The sequence below is a fragment of the Anolis carolinensis genome, chromosome 3, assembly GCF_035594765.1.
Source record: "Anolis carolinensis isolate JA03-04 chromosome 3, rAnoCar3.1.pri, whole genome shotgun sequence".
Lineage (NCBI taxonomy): Eukaryota > Metazoa > Chordata > Lepidosauria > Squamata > Dactyloidae > Anolis > Anolis carolinensis.
The window spans coordinates 1,226,727-1,243,573 of NC_085843.1; the positions used below are offsets into that span (position 1 = coordinate 1,226,727).

General features: G+C 55.0%; 1 protein-coding gene across 3 annotated transcripts in view; it reads right to left on the bottom strand.

The window, feature by feature from the left end:
• Nucleotides 1–16,847, bottom strand: part of dnhd1 (dynein heavy chain domain 1) — a 53,467-nt gene that overhangs the window by 18,872 nt on the left and 17,748 nt on the right. For 2 of the 3 annotated variants that reach the window (XM_008123610.3, XM_008123609.3), the window contains exons 11-22: nucleotides 13,242–13,485; nucleotides 12,987–13,147; nucleotides 10,214–10,339; nucleotides 5,557–5,833; nucleotides 5,344–5,471; nucleotides 4,948–5,146; nucleotides 4,723–4,814; nucleotides 4,388–4,604; nucleotides 3,848–3,973; nucleotides 3,588–3,685; nucleotides 436–3,457; nucleotides 43–187 (exon numbers count right to left, since the gene is read on the bottom strand). In XM_008123610.3, the coding sequence (XP_008121817.2) occupies nucleotides 43–187; nucleotides 436–3,457; nucleotides 3,588–3,685; nucleotides 3,848–3,973; nucleotides 4,388–4,604; nucleotides 4,723–4,814; nucleotides 4,948–5,146; nucleotides 5,344–5,471; nucleotides 5,557–5,833; nucleotides 10,214–10,339; nucleotides 12,987–13,147; nucleotides 13,242–13,485 (4,835 nt within the window). Of the gene's footprint in view, nucleotides 1–42; nucleotides 188–435; nucleotides 3,458–3,587; nucleotides 3,686–3,847; nucleotides 3,974–4,387; nucleotides 4,605–4,722; nucleotides 4,815–4,947; nucleotides 5,147–5,343; nucleotides 5,472–5,556; nucleotides 5,834–10,155; nucleotides 10,340–12,986; nucleotides 13,148–13,241; nucleotides 13,486–16,847 lie in introns of those variants that run through there. The other variant, XM_062974365.1, reaches the window with a different exon arrangement.

A 16,847-nucleotide genomic window follows, 5' to 3' on the forward strand; every position in this document is an offset into this window, starting at 1 on the left:
CCAAAGTCTAGGCCCCATACTCCACCCCACCAGGGCCACTACCTGGAGTGGAGATGGCTCCCAAAGCCCCAGATGTAGGCGAAGACGAAGATGCTCTGTACCAGCAGGCGGTGGTGGTCAGCGATGCTGTCTTGCATGGAGAGGGAGGCGGAGGCCATGCGGTCGACATGGAGGCCTGCCTTGGATTCTGGGGGGAAAGGCCAGGTGGGGAGAGAGGGGTGAACCAGAGAAGCACCCTTACTGAGACAGTCCAGCCAATGAAGGGTCCAGGCTAAAGTCAGACAGGAAGGGTACGGCACTACACATGCACACAAATGGCTTTATCCTCACAGATGGGGGCCAATCCCCCTGCAGCTCCACCTGCCCTTGGGGAACCTTTCTCCCATCCACATCCACACGCAGACCTGTCCCCGCTCCCTGTGAAGGGCCACTCACCTGTGGGCAGCGAGGTGGGGGCAGGCAGGGGCTTGGCGGTGTCCCGGCGCACATATTGCTGAAGCAGCGCATGGAGTATCCGGGTGAAGGTGGTGGTCTCCTGGATGCCCTCAGCCACAGGGTTCTGTGGGTGGCTGTGGGGTAGGAGGACTGAGCAGTAATGCTCCCGTGCGAAGGCCAAGGTGGGCGGGAAGAGCTCCTCCGCCAGCTCCCGCAGCAGAGCCAGGTCCTCTTGGGTCAGGCTGTACTTGCGGTAGGCGGGCGTTAGAGCAGACGAGAGCATGGCCCGCCAGACACTGGTGGCCGCACAGTGAAGCAGGGTACAGTGGGCACAGACCGAGGGGGGCACCCCGGAGGCATCCGGCATTTCGAAGAGGAATTTGACATTCTCAGGAGCCTGCAGGTGTTGACCATTGGGCAAGGTGAGAGAGGGCCTGGCACTGAAGATCGAGGAGATGGGTTCCAGCCACTCAGGGCAGGCCGCCCCATCCAGCACCAGCCACTGCTGAGTGCCATCTGTATCCGTCCCGCCAGCCAAGGCGGAGGTAGCCGCCCTCTGCAGGAGCCGGGACAGGACCCCATCCTGCCACAGGCTGCCTTCCAGGCTGCCCATGAGCTCCACCACACTCAGGCCATTGGGCCACAGGCAGACTGTGCTGACAGGCTGGAAGCGCTTCTCTGGCTGTGCGTTGGCTGCAGGGGGCCCCCCGTGTGTGGCGTCGCTGGCGGCCAGCCGGCTCTGTGCCTTGGCCAGGGCACGCCAGACAGTGCTCTTGCCCCCGCCCGAGGGGCCTAGGAGGACAACGCCAGCAGTGCCCTGCAGGGCCTGGAAGACCAGGCTGGCAAAGCCCACGAACCGTGGGTCTGGGTGCAGCCTGTCCTCATGCAGTTGGGCCATCAGGGCACTCTGCAGCCGTGCGGGCATCTGGGCCTCCTGCGGCTGCAGGGAGGCGGAAGGGAATATCTCATGCAAGAGCTCTCGTGCGATCTGCAGCCGGGGGCACTCAGGGCTGTTCAGCAACGGGGAAAGGTACAGGGCTTTGACCATGGCTGGCTCCTCGTCCAAGCCCAAGAAGAAGGTCGTCCGAGCAGAGTGCTTTGACCGGACCCTTGAAAGTGTTTGCCCCGATTGAGGGGCAAAAAGGATGTTGATGGTCATCCCGATCACCTCCCGGAGGAGGGTTGGGCAGCTGCGGGGGGTACCGGGACCCAACTCCCCACCCATTCGCAAAAAGGCGGTCAGTTTCTCTGCCAGCCGTGTTGCCTCTCGGAATCCGGCTGCCAGTAGAGTGACCTCTGCCAGCCTGGTGAGGTCAGGGGGAAACAGCGCCACGGGGCGCACGGCCAGGTGCAGGGCTTCCGGGAGGTGTTCCAGGGTGGCCACACAGCCGTAGGTCTCCCGCACCCGCAGAAGCCGCCCCCCAAACAGGATGTTTCCCAGGACCCCTGGCTGGTAGGGCTCGGCCTCGTCTGTACCCAGCTCCGGCAGACCGATGGCGGGAGGCTCCTCGTAACTCTCAGAGGTGTCCAAATCAGGGCTGCCTGTCGAGGCGCCTGCTGGGGGGGACGCTGGGTTGGGCGCCCGACTTGTCTGCAGGCTCAGACACATCCTCTGCAGGTCCACCAGGCGCTGGGTGAAAGCGGACAGCACCGCTGTCTCCAGCTGTTCAGCCGCCTCCAGTACCAGCAGGGCCCCCGCGTGCACTGCCCCACAAAGGTATCGGGAGAGGCAGCTGATAGACATTTGGACACTGCAGCTCAGCAGAACCAGGTGACGGCCCAAGGCTTGCGCCAGTCCCTGCATCGTGTGGGACTTGCCCGTGTCAGGAGCCCCCAGCAGGCCTCCACAACGGAACTCGTCTAGGGCCAGCAGCAGCCCCAGCAGGGTCCTGCTCAGGGAGGGACTCCCCAGGAGGCGCAGGCTGGGTCCCAGGAACTCATAGCCGTATTGGAACTGGCTGTCAAGAACTTCGGCCCAGCAGCCAGGGGGGCTGCCAACCCAAGGGCTGCTCGAGGGGAGCCCCGCCACATGGGCTTTGTCACGATGCAGGACCACATGGTACTTGAATTGCCGGGCCCATTCAAAGGCCTGTGGGGAGCTCACGCTGCATTCCAAGAGCTGGGAAAAGAGGTCACGCTGGTGGATGGTCAAGGTGATCAGGGCCCCCAGCAGCATGCCCAGCTGGTCCTCGTGGGGGTTCCAGCCATGGCTGCTACGGTAATTGCGTACATAGTGGGTCAGGGCCTCAAGCTTCAGGATCATCTTGAGCTGCAGCACAGGTTTGCGGTCTGGGTCCACGAGGGCCTCCTCTGCTGCCACCCGCCACAAGGCCTCCTCCGCCAGCAGCACACACTGAGAGGGAAAGGTTCTGCCCAGCGTTGCCCAGTTCTCAGCCAGCAAGTGCAGGGGCAGCTCCATGGGGCCCGGGCGCCTCTCAAAGGGCAGGTCAAGTTGTGAGTGCAGGGCCAGGCGCTGGGCCACACACTCCTGTATCTGGTAGAAGACAGTCTCCTTCATCCGCTGCTCCAGGGCGCAAAGCCACTGTGTGGCCTTCCGGCTGATGGGGACCAAGTGGCACAGCTTCAGCTTCTCCTTATGGTCTCCCTCCAAGCCCTTCACTTCCACCACCGGGGGCTCTACTGAAAAGGTGCTGCGGTCTTGGATGACAGAGGGCACATTGAGCACCAGTTGGCGCACGCCAGGGAAGCAGCGCTGGGCCCAAGCAGAGGCATCCGCAGGCTCCGATGCTGTGGCCATCATGGCCACCACCTCCTCATTGCTGAGGAAGAAGAGGCGGGGGAATCCCATGCGCGTGGCCTCCAGGACGTAATCCAGGGCCTGGATGATGAGCAGAAGGTCCGCCGATCCCTCTACAAATGCAGACTGCAGGCAGCTTCCCACAAAGCGGCTGTCACGGCACTTGCCTAAAGCTACCCTGACACAGGACAGCACTAGGGGGTCGTTGCAGGTCACTTGCATGACCTCCCGAAAAAGGGCGTCCACCCGTTGGAACTTGGAATCCTGCAGAGAGGTGGAGGGTGGGCTATTAGGGGCTCCAGCCGGGATAAAAGGGGCCCTCCCTCCCTGGTAACAGGGTTGGCCGAGGGTCTGCGGCTGCTGTGACCAACAAACAAGGGGCCGAATGACTCACCAGTTCTGCGCTCGGTAGGCTAATATTCATCTCGTAGAGGACAATATTCAGGAAGACCCACTTCTGCTGGAAACTGACCCAGGCCTCCAACAGGGAATCTGGAGGCCATGGAACCAAATGGCAGGGCAGGGTCAGGCCAACCCTTCCATGGGTGCAAGCCCTGCCCGCTCCTTCCTTGGGTGCTTCCCCAGTCCGTTCCTCCCTCCCAAAAGGCCCAAGCCGTTCAGACCTGTCCCGCTCTGCCCACAGCTTCTCCTCACCGAAGGTCCGCAGCGTGGCTGCCCAGCTCTCCGCTTCCTCCAGGAGTTCAGAAGAGAAGGGAGACAGGATGATGTTCTGCAGAGTCAGGAGACTGTTCTGCAGGGAGGTCTTCAGCTCTGCAATGTCTGTTAAAGCAGGGGAGAAGCAAGGCAGGGAGAGCTCAGCCCACACAGCATGGGCGCTCTCCTTCATCCTTCCCCCGCTTTTTCTTCAGGCTTTATTGGAGGCAATTCCTTCAGGGTACAAACACTGTGAGCGCCATGTGAGGCCTGCCTGGGACACACAGACTGGGGCAATACGCACCTTGGCACTTTGAACGCATTTTATGGATCCTGGCAACCGGAAGGAGCATTGAGCCTCCAGGAAGCCCCGGAGGCTTACTCCTACCTGGCAATTTTGGACTAGCTTGCCTCTCAGGTACAGAGTGCAGACAAGGGGGACCAGAACCCTGTCTCTCTTCCCTCAGTCCCATCCCAGGAATCCCAGGAGTTCCAGAGCTTTCCGCAGGAACAGAAGAGAGCCCCCTGCCTAGTCCTCACCTGACAAGACATAGGTGCCGCTGTCCTTGGAGATATATTCCACTTTGTTGGCGTGGGTGCGGCCACTGATGGGGCGGCGGAAGCGCTCCGGCTGCTGCTCCTGGTAGGGAACGTTGAGGATGAAGTTCACCAGCCGGAACTGCTTCTCAGTCCAGATCCGCTGCAGGCGGTAGAGGTTGTCCCGGGCGTAGTGGCGGCTCTTCTCCCAGGCATAAACCTGGGGGCAAGGAATGGGGTGACCACCCTGTGGCAGGGAAGTACAACCTCCTTGGGCCTTCCTCCTGCCCAGTTCCTACCACAACTGTCAGTGCTTGGCCCCTAGCTGGGCCGCTCACCCGAAAGATGGCATCACTGTACTCCAGCAGCGGGTACGAGAGGAGCTGGCCCAGCGTGAACTGCATATTCAGGGGGCACTTGACGCCCATCACTGGAAAACAGCAGGGCACAGGAGGAGCTTGTCACTTGTGCATCTCTAACACACACACACACACCCCAAAAAAAGGAAGGGGGGAGTAAAAGGCAGAGGAGAGTCCTGGCCAGAAGGGAGAGAAGTGCCTCACCAGCAAATATCTCCTTCCAGCAGCTGAGCTTGAGGAAGTGGCTGCCCAGCTTCAGGAGCAGAGGGAGGTACTTCTGGAAGTTGGCAATCTTCCGCAAGCAGGCCTGCAAGACGGGATGGTTGCTGGGCAGGCAGCGCTCGATGCTGATCACCTCCTTCTGCCACTCCTCGGTCTTCTCCATGGCCAGACTGGGGCTGAACTGCATGTGGGAGGAGGGCGGGAGAGGGGCTGAGGCCAGACGGCGGGAAAAGGGACCCCTGAACTGGGGAGAGTGGGCCAATGCTGCCAGGGCAGAGGTGGAAGGGGAAAGGGAGGCACCGGATGGGAGCTCACTGAGCCAGGAGAGTGCTGGGGGACTGGTGGCTCTGGGGGAACCCATGGGGAGACTCCCGCTACCTTGGCAAAAGCCAGGCACTTCCACTCCGTGATCTGCTCAGAGATGATGCGGTACAGCTGCCAGATCCGTGCCTGGATCTCAATGACGCTCTGTTTCCCGGCGATGAAGGAGACGTCCATGGCGTCCCCTGTAAAGGGAGCACAGAGGGCCACAGGGCTTACCAGCCGCCCACAGGGAATGCCCCTTGAGATCTCCTATCCCGAGACACACACCTGTCAGGATGCGCTGGGAGCGGCGGAGGTCCTCCACCTGCAACATGGTGGACTGGAAGTGCCGGAGAAGGGCCTGAAGCTCCTCCTCCATGGCCCGGGGGTTCTGGGCAGAGTCCAGGAAGCGCCCTACTGTCACCATGGCGAGCATCTCATGCAGCTCCCCCAGGGCCTTTAGGAGAGAGCTGTTCAGCTCCGCAATGATGCTCAGGCGCCGGGACACGATGAAGTCCGAGACCTCCCGCTGCTGGAACACAAAGGCGTCCCAGGTGTCCATGAGCTGCACGAGAGAGAGAGAGAAAGGAAGGAAGGGGTCAGGGTGGTAGTGGCAAGGGGTGTGTCACCAATGGGGGGGGGTCCTTTGGCCACTCTCCTTCCTAGGAGCAGCAGGGGGTGCCCGATCTGTAGAACATGGGCCTTGCACCACCACCACCACCACCCATTTGGACAGAGCACCAGGGGAGGGTGTGTTGCCGTTCCTTCCCCAAGAGACACACTTGTCACGATGAAATATGTATATATGGTTTGAATGGAATTGTATGAAAGGAATGAATGAATGGGACCTAATTTGGTAATTGTTCTGATATACCCTCTCTCACTGAAAATTGCAATAAAAAGAACCTTTGTTTAAAAAGTATTCATGACACACTCCCCCCCCCCCCCAAAGCAGATCAGAGGCTTTGGTTTTCTTCAGAGTCCCTCTCAAAGCGCCAGCAAGAAGTGAGGGACTCCAATGAAAGCGGAGGTGTCATAAAATATCTAATGTTATGAAATATATATTATGTATGATTTGAGTGAGAAAGGTGTATTTATTTATTTCGTGTCAAAAGCATTTCACGACAAATACATTTCAAAATGATGGGGGGGGGGGAAGAAAATTACAAGCAACTAAATAGTTTTGGACCAAAAGCGGGCAACAGCAACCGCATTGTCCGTAGCTTTAAACAATTCCTCCTCCGTGCATGAGGCAGGGCATTGTGGGCAAGCCTTCATATGCGGAGTTGTTTGTTCAGCTCCACAGTCACACAAGGCGGAGGATTCCTCCAGGTAATGCCACCTTGCCAGGTTCCCTTTGGATCTGCCCACTCCACTTCTGAGTCTGTTCAGGGACTTCCAAGTGGCCCATTCTTGGTTTGCCCTGAAGGAAGGAAGACCCTCCTGGGGGGCCATCCAGTTAGAATTGCCAGGTTTAGCTGCCCAGAGGGACACCCTTGCTGCTGCTGGAGGAACATCAAGAGGAGGGAGTGGTGGTTCTCACGAAGCCCTTCCTTGACTTGAGTCTGGTGGGAGGAGGCTGATAGCCATGCAGTGGGTGGCTTTCACAATGTTCGACCTTATTTCTCTCACCGTTAGCAGCAACTTCCCGTCGCACGTCAGGAGGGGCAATGCCAGCTAACTTGTAGAGTTTATCAACAGGTGTAGGTTTAAGGCATCCCGTGATGATTCTGCATGTTTCATTCAGTGCTATGTCCACCTGCTTTGCATGGGCAGACTTGTGCCAGACAGGACAGGCATACTCCGCAGTTAAGAAAGACAAGGCCAGGGCTGATGTTCTTATTACTTGTGGGTCTGCTCCCCATGCGCTGCCAGTCAGTTTCCGCAGGATGTTATTGCGTGCAGCTACTTTGTGCTTGGTGTTCATGCCGTGTTTCCTATATGTTAGTGTTCGGTCTAAGGTGACACCAAGGTATTTAGGATGGAAACAGTGTTCGAGCTCTTGGCCTTCCCAAGAAACTTTCAGTTTCCTGTTGGCTGCACGGTTACGTAGGTGGAAAGCACACACTTGTGTCTTGGCAGGGTGAGGCTTCAGGTGGTTCTCCTTGTAGTAGCTGGAGAGATCTTTCAAGGCATTGGTGAGTTGCTTTTCAACTGTTTCAAAATCTTTTGCTTGTGTTGTAAGGCCAAGGTCATCAGCATATATAAAGCTCTTTGTGAGTGGTGGTTGTGGCTGATCGTTCGTGAAGATATTAAATAAGGTCGGTGCAAGAACGCTGCCTTGGGGTAAACCATTCTTTTGCCTCCTCCATCTGCTTTTCTGGCCCTGAAACTCCACATAGAAGCTGCGGTTTTCTAAGAGGGTCTGGACAGTTTTTGTAAAGTCAAAGTCCCGGGTGATATGATAGACTTTATGCAGCATTTTTCTATGTTGCACCGTGTCATAGGCTGCCGTAAGGTCCACAAAGACTGTTCCCGTAATGCAGCCTTTCTCGTAGCCTTCCTCAATATGTTCAGTCAGATGAAGAATTGGACCTGTACAGTTTTTCCCTGGTCTGCTTGTTGTGCAATAAGCTTGGGTTCGATAACAGGTCCTAGTCGATTTAATAGCATCCTCTCATAGACTTTATATAGATGACATAAGAGGGAGATTGGTCGATAGTTCCTGGCATTGGAGGCATCTTTACCAGGTTTTAAGATGGCAATGATCTTAGTTTTCCTCCATGCTCTGGGAATCTGTTTGTGTGCCAGGCATTGATTGCAGAATTTCAAAAGCCAGTTTTCAGCTTTGGCCCCCAAGTGTTTGATTTGCTCCATCATCAGGTCATCTAGGCCAGGTGCTTTACCAGTCTTACATCGCTTGATGGCTTCTCTGAGTTATTTCAGGTTTAGAGGAGAAGACAACTGGTGGGTTTCAAGTTCTGGCACCCTGTTGATTTTCATCTTTATTCTGCTGCAGTTGGTTTTCCCATTCTGAATTAGCTGGTGAGCTATCTGGTCTGGTGTCACGTTCGCGTGTCCAGGGTTGACCAGAGGGTCACTATCCAGGCGTCTCAGCAGTTGCCAGGCTTTTCGGCTACTCTTGGACATGTCCAGGTTCTCAAGCAGCTCTATCCAACGGTCTTTCTTAGCATTAGCTAAGGCTGTAGATAGTTTTTGGCCTGCTGCTATAGTCCCATCACTGTATGGATTCTCTTAAATAGTCTGAGATGTTCCTGTAGCTGACTTAGTGATTCTTCGTTTAGGCCTGGTAGGTAGCTTGTGCGACAGCCTCTAGGGATTGAGAGCCTTGAGGATCTTTTCACAGCTTCTACAAACAGGTCATAATTTTCTGTAGAAGGTTCTATATCAGAAATAGCGGCTTGCAAGGTCTCTGTAAACTTTGTCCAGTTAGCTTTATTGAAGTTATATCTTCTGCGGAATGGGACACTTTTTGGTCTTACAGCTGCATGTGCTACGCAGCATATTGGTCTGTGTGGTGTGTTAGGTATCGGGTTTAATACCCTTTTGGTGCATTGGTGGCTTATGCTTTCCTTTACAAAAAAAGAAAAAAGAAAGGTGTATGAATGTGGCCTAATTGGGCTGAAGATACCATCCTAAGGAATAAGGCCTGGAAAACTACAATTCATGGACTTGCTGATGAGACCTGTGACAAATGATTAACTCTTGACATTGCTGGCTTGATTAACTCTTGGTGGAAAACCAACTTGTTTACATTGCGAAAGACAATGGTTCTTTTAAGTAAGGAAGTCAACATGGTGGCTCCTTACGTTTGTCAACATTATTAAGGAAGCAAACAAGGCTCCTTGATAAGGAAAGCTAATTAAGCAATGTATACATCTGTCCAGGAACTGATGGAATCAACGGATTTTAGCTGTCTGTCAGCAATTTACAACTTGCAGGACCCAATCAACAGAAAATACTACATAAAGGACCCTTTGCTCTCAGAAAAGGTGTGTCAGACCAGCTGAACACCAATTTCTGAACACCACGATGAACAGCCGTCTCCCCTCAAGAAGCTGATCAACCTCAACAAGAAGGATGATGAGGAATGAATGACGAATGAATGTTAGATTATATGTGTAACTGTTGATGTAATATCCCCTTTTGCCTATGTAACCAATATAATTATTATAAAACCCAATACAGGAGTCTGTGTCTACTTCTTTCTCTGAAAGTGCCTAATACAACCTGAAAGCGGAATAAAAGAACCTTTTAAAAGTACTTATGACAGGGGCATGTGGGGCTCTCTGGGGCCTGAGTGGGATGTTTGCAGCTGAGCAAGGAGGAGGGGTGCTGCTCTGACTTACCCCTCAAAAAACAGTCCCAACGTGAGGGAAGAAAGCAGGGCCCCTCCTAGAGCCGGTCCAACAGTGAGGCGAATTAAACAGTCACTTGGGGCGCAAAACATACGGGGGCGCAGTTGAGACTGCTTTTTCTATTGATTTCTTGTAAAACATGATGTTTTGGTGCTTAATTTGTAAAATCTTAATGTAATTTGTTAATAGGCTTTTCCTTAATCCCTCCTTATTATCCAACATTTTCGCTTATCCAACTATTTTATTTTTCAGTGATTGGTTTGGGGGGGGGCGCCAAATTCTGTTCGCCTACACTTGAAAATTACCTAGGGCCGGCTCTGGACTCCCTCCCCAGGAGAGGCTCAGTGACTCCAGAAGACGTGTTGGCCCCTTGGCCTTTTTGGCATTCCCTGCCAGCCCCCACCGGAAACCCCAGTGCCCCCAAGGAAGGGCTGGCCCCACTCCCTGACTCACCAAAGGCCCCGCCTGCTCCCTGGCTGCCACCCTCCTACCTCGGGTTTTCATACCTGTCCCGCCCCACATGACACACAACAAAATGGTCCGAGGGGAATCCTTCTTAGGTGACAACCTTTTTTCTTCCTTTCTTGGGGTGAGGCAACTGGGGTGCCACCCATGTGGGCCCTCACCATGTTCTCCAGGCTCTCTTCGCGGGAGTTGAGGGGCCGGAAGCAGTGCTGGATGACCTCGTTGAGGGCCCGAACATAGTCCACGTACGCCTGCAGCTCCTTCATCTGCCCCTGGTACTCCTCCAGCTGTGGAGAGAGGGAGTGGGGATAGCAATTGTGTGCCTACACAGCATGTCTGTTTCACAGTAAGCGGCACAGAGACAGTGGCACCGAGCCCCAGGGAGCCTCCACAAACACACACACAAAGAGAGGCACAATTTCACCACAAGCAGAGGCTGCAGGTAAACCATGAGAGCAATCAGCCATCACTATTATGTTTACACCTTGGCTCTTCCCCAGTCCATGACTCAAGGCAGCTTAATAAAATTAGAACAGACAAAACAAGAACTCTGACCATACACAAGTTACAAATGTCACTACTAGCAGTTTTTTTTTGCCAAGTATAGTAGAGTCTAGCTTATCCGTCATAAACTGGCGGGCAGAATGTCGGATAAGCGAAACTGACAGATAACAGAGTGGGTGCTCACTCGCCCACCCTCCCTCCCTCGCTCACCTACCATGCCGGGTCCCAGCAGAGGTGACATCTGCACTGGGATCTGGCAGGGTGAGAGAGAGAGTGAGCGAGGGAGGACCTTTGCTCACTCGCCCTCCGTCCCTCGCTCTCTCACCCGGCTGGATTCCGTCGACACCGGGACCTGGCTGAGTGAGTGAGCAAGTGAGCGAGTGAGGGAGGACATTTGCTGCCCTCCTTCACTCGCCCGTTCACTGTCCCTTGCTCACTCACCCGGCTGGGTTTCGGCAGCACCAGGACCTGGCAGGGTGAGTAAGTGAGTGAGCGAGGGCATTTGCCACCCTCCTACACTCGCCCGTTCACCGTCCCTCGCTCACTCACCCGGCTGGGTTCCGTCAACACTGGGACCTGGTGGGGTGAGTGAGCGAGTGAGCAAGGGAGGGCCTTTGCTGTCGGATAATACGGAGTGTCAGGTAAGCGGAAGTCGGATAAGCAGGGCTCTACTGTAATAGCAAGGATCTGAACCATTTTATTAGAGCAGGAAAGCAGCTGTTATGGCTTAGTTGGGTGTGTTATGTGCTTACTGCATAAAACACAACTCTGAATTTGCTTCGTTTAGCTTGGCTCTGTTTAGAGCTGGTAGCTCATCGGAGCTGAAAGCCGTAGGTGACTGTTTTGTTGCTGGGAGCGGACATGCGACATTTGTAAGCTGGAAAAAGAAGCTGAATCAACACCAAGAAAGACTGACGACCTAAACTACAACTCAAGGGCGTCTTATTTTCAACAACAAAGAAGACAGAAACTGAACTGTGTACTCTCTCTGTTTCCTGTCGCAGAAGAAGACTCACTGAAGAAAGTGTTCATATGTTATACTGTGGTGAGATCAACATTTCTGATTTGCTTTGTATAATTGTTGAACTAAAGTGAATGAACTATTTGCTTTTCTATTTAAAGCCACAACTGACTCGTGTGTTTTTAGTTCAGGATCACACTATACTAAAAGGATCTGAAATATCTTTAACAGGACAGGTGCTTGCTTCAGCAATCAGCTTTTGTGGGGCTAGGTCTGCAGGAAACCCCCTGAAAGCAGAAAACCCTGAACAGCTTAGGCACCCCTAATGATGCTGCACCCCACAGATGCTGCCTTGTTCTGTTGCCAGGACAACGATGCAGCTGCAGAAGGCTCCTCCTCCCATGCCCTTGCACTTTGCTCATGGAGAAGGCAGAGAAGGACGATGCCACGTAAGGAGGGCCGTAGCATCAGCCCTGGAAGCCACGGGTCCTTAGCTGCTCACAAGAGGAAGCGCAGGGGATGGGACAAGGGGGCACAGGCCAGAGGATGGGGGCAGAAGAGGAAGGGGAGCAGGAAAGTGTTCATGAATCAGAGGGGAAGTCGGAATCTGAGGAGGAGACTTTGCAAGTACCCGCTTTTCAGGAGAGGCGAAAGGAAACAGAGCAGAGATGTCGTTCACCTAGAATACCTGCCAGAAATGCAGCTGAGTAATTGGGAACCGCACTAGCAGCTGTGAGGGGACTCAGGGTTATAAAGCAGAAGCAGGCGCAGCCAGCTCTTACTGGTAACAAACTGAGTCTTCGCTCCCCTTGTGCCTGCTTCAAGTCTGCATCTGGGAAACTATTCCTAAGGATTTATGGCTGTTTCTTTGTCTGAAGTAAGACTGCTATTTGATTTGGGAACTTATCAGAGACTAAGAACTGTGCTTGCCCTAAGACTCCCTTGCTTCATTTTGCATTATTCCACTGAGTGTGCTGTACTTTATGTTTTGCTGAAGTAAAGCAGTTTTCATTTACAGTAGAGTCTCACTTATCCAAGCCTCGCTTATCCAAGCCTCTGGATAATCCAAGCCATTTTTGTAGTCAATGTTTTCAATATATCATGATATTTTGGTGCTAAATTCGTAAATACAGTAATTACATCATAATATTCCTGCGTATTGAACTCCTTTTTCTGTCAAATTTGTTGTATAATATGAAGTTTTGGTGCTTAATTTGTAAAATCATTACCTAATTTGATGTTTAATAGGCTTTTCCTTTATCCCTCCTTATTATCCAAGATATTCGCTTATCCAAGCTTCTGCTGGCCCGTTTAGCTTGGATAAGTGAGACTCTACTGTACTTACCACAGTGTTTTAAGGCTGTTCTTGAAAGACAAAACAGAACAACAGTACCCCCCTCCCCAAACGAGGAGAGAGGAAGGGGTAGAGCAGAGAAAGGAGCCGTGTGAAGGTCCCAGTGGCAGCCCACCTTTTGGGAGCACTTGGCAATAGTCAGGATGTCGTTGTTGCCCATGGTCATGTACAGCTGCAGCACTGCGGTCAGCTCTGCGATGAAGACCTCGCTGCGCTGTGTGGTCTCGCTCAACAGTAGCGACAGGATATCCTTGTTGATGGAGTCCAGCAAAGGCACTGCCCAGAGAGAGAGGGGAGGAGGAAGGGGCTTCAGCCCCCAGAGTCGGGCCCCGGAGCCCCTGCAGCCCCCGAACCCCGAAGAGAGGCTCACGGATGTCCTGGTGGATGCCGCAGCAGTCCACGAGGAGCAGACGGTTGTAGGTGACGACCTCGTGCGGGACGTTCTGCACCCGGGCCACCCACGAGCGCAGCTTCACCACCCGGTTGACGTACTCCTCCGCCGGCCAGCCCTTCATGCTCTCCAGGTGGTCGGGGCCCCAGCTGTGGACGAAGAGGTAGATCTCGCCAAGCCAGGCGTACTCCTGGCACAGCATCTGGGTCTCCCCAAGCGCGGCCTGCAGGTGACAGCGGGGGAGCATGCACAGCCTGGATCAGGGTCCCAGTCTTTGGACTCAGAAGCCCCCAACTTCCTGGGAGACAGGCATCACACCCTGCTATCAGCCCACAGAGAAGGAAGGTCCATTGCATATGCATCTGGGCCTGGATGCAACTTTTGGCCAACCTGTCCTCACCTGGATCCTCCCCGGACCCCCCAAAAGGGCCCAAGAGGGCAGAGAAAGGAGCTGACCCCACTCCGATCTTGAGGCTGTTGGAAACTGCAACCTCCCAAGCCTTTCACTGTTTATTTGTAATGTATGTATTTGCCAAACTGTATTCTATGTGTATTTGTGGGAAGGGTTATAGACATGTAATTGTACTGAGCATGTTCAGACTCAGGACTCCATTTTGTAGTCAGTTTGTTTTACACCTCAGTGGAGGTGGATGTGTGATTATAGACTTCAATGTGTTCGGTCTGCTTTAGACCTCAGTGGAGGTGGATGCATGTTGCTGTTTGAACTTCATTAGAGAAGTATGACTTTCGGATTTCAGTGAGTACAACTATACTTAAAGACTATGGACTATTGATTAAGAATGATACCCTGTGTACTCAACACACAGAGAGGAAATACATCCTATCCGGCCGGGCTGTGGTGCAGGCTGGAAAGCAAGCCAGCTGCAACAAATCACTCTGACCAAGAGGTCATGGGTTCGAGGCCAGCCCGTGCCTGCATCTTGTCTCTGTCTCTGTTCTATGTTATGGCATTGAATGTTTGCCTTTATGTGTGCAATGTGATCCGCCCTGAGTCCCTTTCAGGGTGAGAAGGGCGGAATATAAATGCTGTAAATAAATAAAATAAATAAATTTAACTGAACTTTAATAAGAAATGTGCCTGTATGGTGAATTAATACAAGATGTTTGTGAGTAAACAAAATATGTTATTCTTCAAAGAAGACTTTGTTTTTTTTATCTGGGTGCATATTTTAACTAAGAGTTTTCAAGGGAGTGTATACCTTTTGGGCAACTACAACTACAACTGCAACTACAATTTCAACTTCAAAGAAACAACTATTCTCTGCTAACCCAGTATATTTTGTAGTGGCATATCTTTGTCCTTGGGAGTCTAAAGACATGGTTCTTCAGTTTATTAGCTGTGTTACCTGTGTGCCATTACATGAATGCATATGAATATCACTTGTTCTAAGAGTTGACTTCTGGCATGGCAAAGGAGCTGAGGGACGAAGGGCAGGCGACTGAAGGAGGGTGGCAAAGGCCCTCCCTCGCTCGCTAGATTGCTCGCTCCTTCGCCAGGCCGGGCCCCAGTGCTGCTGGACCTGGCGTGGTGAAGGAGCTGAGGGACAGAAGGCGGGCGAGTGAAGGAGGGTGGCAAAGGTGCTCCCTTGCTCGCTATCTTGCTCGCTCATTCGCCAGGCCAGGTCCCAGTGCTGCTGGACCTGGTGTGGCGAAGGAACGAGCGAGGGAGGGCCTTTGCCACCCTCCTACACTCACCCGCCCTCCTTCCCTCAGCTCCTTCGCTATACCAGGTCCAGCAGCAATGGGGCCCGGCCTGGCGAAGGAGCGAGCAAGCTAGCGAGTGAGGGAAGGCCTTTGCCGCCCTCCTTCACTCACCCGCCCTCCTTCCCTCAGCTCCTTCGCTATGCCAGGTCCAGCAGCACTGGGGCCCGGCCTGGCAAAGGAGCGAGCAATCTAGCAAGCGAGGGTGGGCCTTTGCCGCCCTCCTTCACTCGCCCGCCATCCGTCCCTCAGCTCCACCACGCCAGGTCCAGCAGCACTGGGGCCCGGCCTGCCGAAGGAGCGAGCAATCTAGCGAGCGAGCGAGGGCCTTTGCCGCCCTCCTTCACTCGCCTGCCATCCGTCCCTCAGCTCCACCACGCCAGGTCCAGCAGCAATGGGGCCCGGCCTGCCGAAGGAGCGAACAATCTAGCGAGTGAGGGAAGGCCTTTGCCGCCCTCCTTCACTCGCCTGCCATCCGTCCCTCAGCTCCACCACGCCAGGTCCAGCAGCAATGGGGCCCGGCCTGCCGAAGGAGCGAACAATCTAGCGAGTGAGGGAAGGCCTTTGCCGCCCTCCTTCACTCGCCCGCCATCCGTCCCTCAGCTCCACCACGCCAGGTCCAGCAGCACTGGGGCCCGGCCTGGCGAAGGAGCGAGCAATCTAGCGAGCGAGCGAGGGCCTTTGCCGCCCTCCTTCACTCGCCTGCCATCCGTCCCTCAGCTCCACCACGCCAGGTCCAGCAGCACTGGGGCCCGGCCTGCCGAAGGAGCGAACAATCTAGCGAGTGAGGGAAGGCCTTTGCCGCCCTCCTTCACTCGCCTGCCATCCGTCCCTCAGCTCCACCACGCCAGGTCCAGCAGTACTGGGGTCCGGCCTGGCGAAGGAACGAACAATCTAGCGAGTGAGGGAAGGCCTTTGCCGCCCTCCTTCACTCGCCTGCCATCCGTCCCTCAGCTCCACCACGCCAGGTCCAGCAGCAATGGGGCCCGGCCTGCCGAAGGAGCGAACAATCTAGCGAGTGAGGGAAGGCCTTTGCCGCCCTCCTTCACTCGCCCGCCATCCGTCCCTCAGCTCCACCACGCCAGGTCCAGCAGCACTGGGGCCCGGCCTGGCGAAGGAGCGAGCAATCTAGCGAGCGAGCGAGGGCCTTTGCCGCCCTCCTTCACTCGCCTGCCATCCGTCCCTCAGCTCCACCACGCCAGGTCCAGCAGCAATGGGGCCCGGCCTGCCGAAGGAGCGAACAATCTAGCGAGTGAGGGAAGGCCTTTGCCGCCCTCCTTCACTCGCCCGCCATCCGTCCCTCAGCTCCACCACGCCAGGTCCAGCAGCACTGGGGCCCGGCCTGGCAAAGGAGCGAGCAATCTAGCGAGCGAGCGAGGGCCTTTGCCGCCCTCCTTCACTCGCCTGCCATCCGTCCCTCAGCTCCACCACGCCAGGTCCAGCAGCAATGGGGCCCGGCCTGCCGAAGGAGCGAACAATCTAGCGAGTGAGGGAAGGCCTTTGCCGCCCTCCTTCACTCGCCTGCCATCCGTCCCTCAGCTCCACCACGCCAGGTCCAGCAGCAATGGGGCCCGGCCTGCCGAAGGAGCGAACAATCTAGCGAGTGAGGGAAGGCCTTTGCCGCCCTCCTTCACTCGCCCGCCATCCGTCCCTCAGCTCCACCACGCCAGGTCCAGCAGCACTGGGGCCCGGCCTGGCGAAGGAGCGAGCAATCTAGCGAGCGAGCGAGGGCCTTTGCCGCCCTCCTTCACTCGCCTGCCATCCGTCCCTCAGCTCCACCACGCCAGGTCCAGCAGCACTGGGGCCCGGCCTGCCGAAGGAGCGAACAATCTAGCGAGTGAGGGAAGGCCTTTGCCGCCCTCC